Here is an 8,153-nt window from a genome sequence, read left to right on the forward strand (position 1 = left end):
TTGTATTATTTATTATTTCAAATTGTATTGTATATAATTTTTTAAGTTATGATTTTGTTCGAACTCCACCTCTGTTTGCTTCAAAGTTGGCTTGGGAAAGATCCTCTACCAACTCTGCAAAGCGTTTCGTAGGTTAAGGTTTAAAATTTTAAGACGTTTATTATGATGATATTAAAATGCCCAGTGCAGTTTTGTTGGACCTTTTATATCGCATTTAGATGCAATACATACACCTTTACGTCACCACTTTCGCTCAAGATTTTTTAAGTTTTCGATTGACATGATTCTATACCAGTGGTTCTCAACCTTTCGTGCCCCTTAAAGTAAGTTTTCTGCCTCGTGACTTCCTTCAAGGAACCATGTAGGACATGTGTCTAACAGAGTAAAGGAGCGTGATAAACCTCACTATAAACAAATAGTATGTGAAATATTCGATTAAATTCGGGAATAAAGTTAAAGTGAAAATGACGTTAAGTGGGTGTTTCTTGTGAATCTACGCCCATGGCCCCCCGGAAAACAGCTCGTGGCCCCCTGGGGGTCATGGGATCTGGTTTGGAACCACTGTTCTATACCCTAATAAATTTACAGAAATGTTTTTAGGGAAAAATTAGACATCATTGTTTCAAATTTTCGGTTAGAAAATCTTCTTACTCTTTTAAAACTAATTTACTTACGTGCTGAATTTGCAAAATAATCGCAAGATTCGACAGCCGTACAAACATCATTTCCTAAAATGAAAATAGAGTTTCGTGCCCTTGCAATCACCTTTAAATTATGTTTTTCGTCTGGTTTGATGTTTTACGGGCTCATATATTTGACAAAAGGTGGTAAACATTAGTACAGTAATTAAAAATAATTGCTCAACAATTTCCTTACCTGCTGCAATTACAATGTGAAAGAAAGCAAAACAGAAAAGCACGACAACATTCATACTTGTGTGCTAAGATTGTACTCTTTTCTTCTGTATAATATTTTATTGATAAAAAATGTAACACAAAGTACTCTTGTAATAGCAAACAAACTTCATAATAAACGCAACTACATGATGACTCAATTATTTTGCGTGTTTTGTAATTTTGAAAAACGGTCGGTAAATGCCTATGTGTCAGGAAATTGCGCGCACTTTAGTCATAATAGGCAAAACAATCAAACCCTGTTTTTTGTTACAAATTAATACTTGTTGTCTAGGGTTTCGCGACAGATTTAGAGCATCGTGGACTAGTCTATCTATCAGATGAAACACGTAACAATAAATGTGTAATTTTCCTGTAAAGCAACACGTTTAAATACATGTGTGATATGTATTTAAAAACAAAAAAATATAGGCAGAAAAGAATAAAATGGCTCCACTTTAAATCTGTCGCTACATGGCTTGTTTTATCCTAATGTACTGTTCATCTACCATGCAACTTACTTTTGTTTTTATAACAAACATGCGCTGGTTTCGATTCTGCTTATTCGATTACGGTTCATTTTAACTGAGAACGAAAAAATTGGAATGTGTAATTGTAAGTTTTAAACACCAAAAATCAGATAATGAAAAAAATAATATTACTGACCAAAAGTTTATCTGTTTCCATTTTGTGCATAAGTATCAGAGCAAAACAGTAAATCATTTGCTGTACGTTGTTGTATTAAAAGTAAAATGCATTCGCTTAGGTACACATCGTCAGTGTTTAAAAAAAGAGGTATAGCGGGATAAAAACATAAACATAGGACAAAAACGCACAAAACTCAATGAGTGACTGCAACTGCAGAGATCGAAGCCAGGTGTTGATAAAAGCATGTGAAAATACAAAAACGAGGATGAGATAAAAACGCAAGCCAATAAGGTAAACGGTAGTGAAATCATTGCCTGTGAAATCAATGGAATGTTTTATTGCTTCTTTCGTAAAAAAAAACAGTTTTATATAGGCGCACAATAAATATACTTTTCGTGTGATTGTTAGTTACATGGTTACTAATATCAAAGTCGGTCACCTGCCCACAATCAAAAAGTACGTAAAGCATAAATGCCAATGTGTTAAAATAGGAACATTGGTGACGCGTCAAATGAAATGTCTGTTTTAGCGAAAACGTTGTTAGTCATGTAAATAAAACCAAGTGTTTGTCACTAACGCTTTAAATAATGTGAAACGTCAAACATATTCGCTGTATAACTATTCAAAAATGATATTTCTAAAACATATTTTTTGCTTTGAAAAAGATTTTATTTTACATTGGCTTAACCAGCCTCGAGTTTTTATCTTTTTCTGTATAAATGTGCAAAAAGTATAGCGAGGAAACAGGTACACAATTAAAAAAAAGTACAAGGGTCTTCTCTGGAAACTTTTATAAATATTTTTCAACAAGTTAAGTATTCGTGCCGCAAAGCAATTTTTTCATTCCACGTAAGAGCTACTACGCGTATTGCGATGGCCTCAACCGGTCCTTCAAACATGTTCAGAGCTTTGGTATTTTCGTCGTTGTTTCCCAAAAATTGCTGTTAAAATAAAAACAAATAAGCATTTATAACACTTTTTTAATCCAACATACAGTTTTCAAGCCACCCTATACTGACTTATTGTTTTGTTTTTGTTTATTTAAATGTTTATGGGGTCTAATTTGCTAGTATGATTGATATTGGGTGAATAGTCTTGATGCTTTTTAATTAAACCCAACACATTTGTCGGTTCGCTAAAGGGAGCTTAAAAATGGTGACAGGTTCTCTGTAGCTTTATTTTAAGTGTGTATTGACGCAAGCCTATAGAATTGTGTTTTCATATTTTTTACAAATTTAATTGTTTCCCTTCTTGAAAACACTCAACAGTTTTTACATTAGAAATCACTTACAAGATTTGAACTTGCATCACGTATGCCAATCCAACTTCCACCAATTTTGTTTAAGTACTCAACGTTGAATCGTTTTACCCACTGGCCTTTTGTATATCTTCCCTGAGTTATAATCCCGGTGATGGTAGTCAGCTCCTCCAAGGTTACTTCAATCCACTCTCCAACTTGACCTGTGAAAGTAAAAGTAATTTGACCTCATTCCAGAATCTAGATGACTTAAAACATCTCAGAAACATACTTCTAAATTAGGCGTCAAACTAACGCTTTCGGTTTATTGAATAATATTTTTGCCCAATTTGTCAAAATTTGACTTGAAACAAATTCAGATGAAACATTTATGGACATCAAAATATATTAGTGACATAACTTACCTTACATACTTTTTTATAAAGTCATTAACGTTTATAACTTACTTGCGTTTATCTTTCAAAAATATACATAAAAATGTATGAAATATCGCTTTTGTAAACTTTCTGGTTTTTACTTCTGTTTTTGTAAAACTCCCGCATTTTGGACATTTACCATTATGCTTTTATTAATAAAAAAGGCTTAGTCGTTACTTATTTCTGGAACCCATGCGCCTTCCAAGTAATCCAGTCTTGCATGTTTTGGTTCAGTTGGAAGAATGTCAGAAAAAACACTTGATGCAAAGAAAGCACTATCCGGAATCAATCCCATCTGAAGTCCCAACTTGCACAACGAATCTTTCAGGAAACAGAAACAATTTGTTTTCTTTTTATGTCAAATTTAAATTGATCCTAGGTAAAATAGGCCACTGGTATAAAGCCTATTGGTTGCTGCTTTGTTGGTTTTTCATACACGAGCGTGTTTTTGTTAGTTTCTGGTAGTATTAGAGTCATTTTAAAATACAGATTTGACGAGTCGTATAGTTTGTACGTTGCACATAAAAATACTTTTCATGGATTGTTAATTCTTAAGTATTCAGTAACGGGTTAAGAGACTCAATGGCCAATGTTTGGCTCTCACTGACTCGGTTGTGCATTTATTAATTCCATTATTATTTCGTTTATGTATTTTTTTTAAATTTCAAAGCGTGATAAATAAAACAATGAATTGAATTGTAAATTGAATTATATTTTCATGGAATACACAATGGCCGAAAAACTTACCTCTATTAGCTGCAAGATTCACTTCCGAAAACTTTTTCAGCTGTTCTAAAATTCAAGCAAATTTTAGAACTTCTAGAAGTTTTTTTTTATTAATTTATATCAGCTACATTGTTCAAATTACCTTTCATCGTTTCAAGACGTTTGCAAGATTGAACGATTGGGCAACTTTCACTGCCTAAAACCAAAAATGTAACATGATTTTATTAGGTTTTAAGCCAGAAACTCTATATTCCCAGCAGTGATGTTTGGAATTTAGGAGGTTATTTTGATGAAAAATAAGTAATCAAATGCATTTGAACTTTAGATAACCATTTACTGAACAAGCTTTAAAATAGCGTTACGTAAGTGCATGTGATTTTACTTTTAGAAAACAATAGTGAATATAAAAAGCAAATTTTCGCGCAAATAAATAATCTTTTCGAAAAAATGTGTTAAATGAATCTATTTTTACAGCTGAAAATACAGTAGCAGTTGTTATCAAGTTGCTACAAGTTTGCAAAAATAGATTTATACATGCCTGCTGATAAGGTAAGAACCGGAAAGACAAACAGCAAGGTCTTGAAAATGTACATTTCGTCTGTGCTACAAACTATTTTATCAAAACGCCAAGCTGCATCATACAAAAAAAACTTTGTTTGTATTATACAATACCAATCTACATGACTGGTAACTAGCCTAGAGAAGTACTCTTTTTTCTATAAACTAACCTACTTTCAAATCAGGAGAAATCATAATAAACTGCAACCGCATTTTGTACGAATACTGCAACAAATTGAATGCTAATTGTTTAGTCATCTGAGGTCCTTTAACTATTGCTTTTTATACAAAAAAAGTAATGATAACATGCATTCGTCAGATGAACTGCATTTAGCAGGGCACAATGAGTCACATTAAAACCCACACTAACAACACAGCAGTTTGTCCATGTTAAAAATAGCTATTCATTCTCACAAAGCTAAGCAATTTTTTTCCCAAAGAACCATTTGTGAGGACAATGTGAATTTAGTGCTCTTTGAAAGCTTGATTTCAGCTTGAAGGACATTTTATTGAACGATAATATAATGTTAATAAAATTGTGTAACGTGAATATACTATGCAAATATGAACGATAAGGAACAGCACGCGCCCCCTCTTGCCCCCCGCTGCAGACGCCCATGAACATATGGTATGTGTTTACTAATGAATCGGGGTCAAATTTGTCTAAAGATTGGCTAAAAACCCTCTACCACACCGTTATTTGCCATCTCTGTTGCATCAGATCACATTAACTTAGCAAAACACTTTTATCATGTGGTAGTGTGGCCGAGTGGTCTAAGGAGCTGGTTTAAGGCCAGTTCATTTCGATGGCGTGGGTTCGAATCCCACCGCTGCCATTTCTTTGCACCTGTCAAAAACTCCATGTATAATTTTTTTTCTCTGTCTCATGCAGATGACATTTAGTGTTTGGTACAGGATCTATCCCGCAAGTAGTAGGCATCTTTTTGTCGACGATCACTGATTATATATAAAATTATCTGTAAGAATAATTGACGAAGCAACAGTGCTTCCTAATCAAAATCAGTCAACAAAGTTGTTTAACGATATATAAAGGGCATCTTCAGTCGTTCTGTGAAACAACGAGTGTAAAAGTAAAACAAACCAAGCAATGAACTAAAACCATATTAAACACAGCAAAGAGATACGGCAACCTGCTACAAGCCCTTGCTGACTATGCAAGATCTGCGACAGAACTGCGTCTAAGCTACACAAAAAGTACACACTGCAACAAGCGATAAGGGAACAGTGCACACCCAGATAAAAAAGAAGGAAAAGCGGAGAGACGAGATAACCGTCTAGTCCACGGGCAACGAAAAAACTCTAGAGTGAACACAAACAAACAACCCAGTCCAAATGAAATACAAAATAAAATCGATAAAAACCAGTAAAAGAATAAAATGATATAAAATAATGAATGGAGTTATCGCACCCTGGGCAAAACCATTTTTTGAATATTAATAGTAGCTTGGGTAATTTTGAGCCACTTTGCTTCACAAGCGTCCAAGTCTTTAAAAGGCGGCTGCTGTAAAAACGTGACACAAAAACACTCGGCAATATCAGGATAGGTGGCGAAGAGTTCAGGGTGTTTAACTGCGTAATGGCGCAACAGCGCTGCATTATCGTTACCTTCTTTAATATCGTGTTCTTTCCATACCGATCTATGGTGGTTCCATCGGGTGCTAAACCGGTTTTTGGTTTGGCCGATGTATTGTTCTTTACATATGCGGCAAGTGGCCGCATACACACCATAGTTTTTGCAGTCAAGCACCTGTTTTAATCTGATATCTTTGCTGCGAGTGGCAAAAATACACTGCTCATACACCATCGCCTTATGTACGCCATGGTTTCCACACAATGCGCACTTTTTGCAAGGACCCGATTGGCCGTCGGCAACTTGTTTCATACGTCCATGTGCCAAGCCTTTGTAGTTGGTAAGAACATTCCCGATGGTTAAAGCATTTTTGTAAACGATTTTAGCGAGCGGTTGTAGATTCTTTTCTTTCGTGGTTAACGTGAGAAGCCGTGGAAACGATGTAGCCCAAGCTATTCTATGTTGGTCTGTTTTTTCTTTAGGCGGCGCGAAACGCTGTACCCATTCTCTTGCTACTTGCAAACATTGCTCCGTAATTAATACAGGAAAACCGGAACGGTGGCACTTCTCACGAAGTCTTACTAGGCTTAACATGTAGTCGTCCTGCATTTGATTTAATCTTCTTAGCCTACATGCTTCACCCAACACAATCCCACGAAAGATGTAGCGAGGATGATGCGACGTCCCATGCAAAAAACAGCGGTTCTTGGATGTTTCTTTGATATGGTCTTGCGTTATAAAATGCAGTTTGTCCGAACTCGAATAGCAGTGGGCTACATCCAAAAATTCCACGCGACCAGTCACATCCCTGTTAGAAAATTCCCTAAAGGTAAGTTGAAGACCAACTTTAAGGAATGCCTCGTATAGCGCTTTTTTGATGGCAGTTGTGATACTTTGGCCAAATGAAATCCATAAGATGTCATCTATATACCGCATAAAAATCTCCGCTTTCTTTAAAGTTGCAGTGGCTGTTTCGACAACATAGTGCAGAGCCATGTTCGCAAGCGACACTGAATGATTTTCGCCGGTGGCAATACCTTTACGCTGTTTGTATGCATTTTCCCCATACCTTATTATGGCATTATTGATAGTGAACAACACCATATCCGCCAGACATTTACGGGCCATGGAAGAAAACCCGGAGTGACGTTTGAGGGCACAAGAGAGAGATTTGCGGATTAAATCCCTTGGTATGTTTGGATAGAGGCCCACAACATCAGCAGCCACGATAAAGAGTTCCAGTCCGTCTCCCCGTGACTGATCAATACGTGACTGCCAATTGATTAAACACTTAAGATAATGTTGGGTATCTGAGCAGTATTCATTGATGTTACTTCTGCAATATTCCAGACTTATAGGCTTAAGCAAATGTTCAAGTAGCGACGTGCAGCGAGAGAGGTAAGTACTGCCCACCGCTTGGAGCAGTCTTACCGGAATCTCTAAAGCTGTTACCTTTGTGAGCACATCTGTTGTAAGTTTGTGGGTTTTAAACAGCGGGTAAACATACGATGAGCTGTTATTGGCAAACTGCTTCGCAGTTGGGCCTGGAACCTTGTGATACTGGTTGCCAGACTGTTTTATCCCAACTGTGGTGAAAAGTAGATCTTTAGATATGACAGACAACTTGAACAATTTGATTGCGTATTGTTCAAGAGCAGTCTTTATGGTCTTGACCATGACCTCCAGGCTGGGTACATCTGTTGCAACCAATTCATAGTCAGCCATCTCTCGTTTCATTATCGCATCGTAATCCTTAAACGAGACCAAAACAATTTTGCCATCTTTGTCAGAACGGCAAATAACCACTGATCTATTGCGGACAGCAGACTTTAAAGCTTGCAAACTTTTCCTGAGGGGCGGTGCCAAGTTGTTGTGAGATTTATATTCCGTGTTAACCCTTGAGCTGAGGACAAGCTTTAAAGTCTGCTGTCCGCAATAGATCAGTGGTTATTTGCCGTTCTGACAAAGATGGCAAAATTGTTTTGGTCTCGTTTAGGATTACAATGCGATAATGAAACGAGAGATGGCTGGCTATGAATTGGTTGCAACAGATGTACCCAGCC

General features: G+C 36.4%; 2 protein-coding genes across 2 annotated transcripts; both read right to left on the reverse strand.

The window, feature by feature from the left end:
* Positions 1–1,615: 1,615 nt before the first annotated feature.
* On the reverse strand, positions 1,616–4,568 carry LOC145224180 (retinoschisin-like). The gene is made up of 6 exons (XM_080090625.1): positions 4,476–4,568; positions 4,084–4,133; positions 3,963–4,007; positions 3,393–3,536; positions 2,833–3,002; positions 1,616–2,482 (listed from the first exon to the last, which is right to left on the reverse strand). The coding sequence occupies exons 1-6, from the start codon at positions 4,532–4,534 to the stop codon at positions 2,345–2,347; spliced, it is 606 nt and encodes a 201-aa protein (XP_079946751.1). The 5' UTR covers positions 4,535–4,568; the 3' UTR covers positions 1,616–2,344.
* A 769-nt stretch (positions 4,569–5,337) lies between these two features.
* LOC145223962 (uncharacterized) lies at positions 5,338–6,991 on the reverse strand. Its single transcript, XM_080090376.1, has one exon. The coding sequence runs from the start codon at positions 6,697–6,699 to the stop codon at positions 5,920–5,922; it is 780 nt and encodes a 259-aa protein (XP_079946502.1). The 5' UTR covers positions 6,700–6,991; the 3' UTR covers positions 5,338–5,919.
* Positions 6,992–8,153: the final 1,162 nt, after the last annotated feature.

This window comes from Phallusia mammillata, chromosome 4 (genome assembly GCF_965637545.1).
Source record: "Phallusia mammillata chromosome 4, kaPhaMamm4.hap1.1, whole genome shotgun sequence".
NCBI classification, from domain to species: Eukaryota; Metazoa; Chordata; class Ascidiacea; order Phlebobranchia; family Ascidiidae; genus Phallusia; species Phallusia mammillata.

Bases quoted from the DNA above. Each gene is read 5' to 3' on its own strand.
- LOC145224180 (XM_080090625.1), bottom strand. From the start codon at position 4,534: ATGTACATTTTCAAGACCTTGCTGTTTGTCTTTCCGGTTCTTACCTTA. The intron at 3,003-3,392 runs GTAACGACTAAG...TTACTTTCACAG, and splicing joins CGCATGGGTTCCAGAAATAA to GTCAAGTTGGAGAGTGGATT. The intron at 2,483-2,832 runs GTAAGTGATTTC...TTATTTTAACAG, and splicing joins GTGATGCAAGTTCAAATCTT to CAATTTTTGGGAAACAACGA.
- LOC145223962 (XM_080090376.1), bottom strand. From the start codon at position 6,699: ATGCAGGACGACTACATGTTAAGCCTAGTAAGACTTCGTGAGAAGTGC.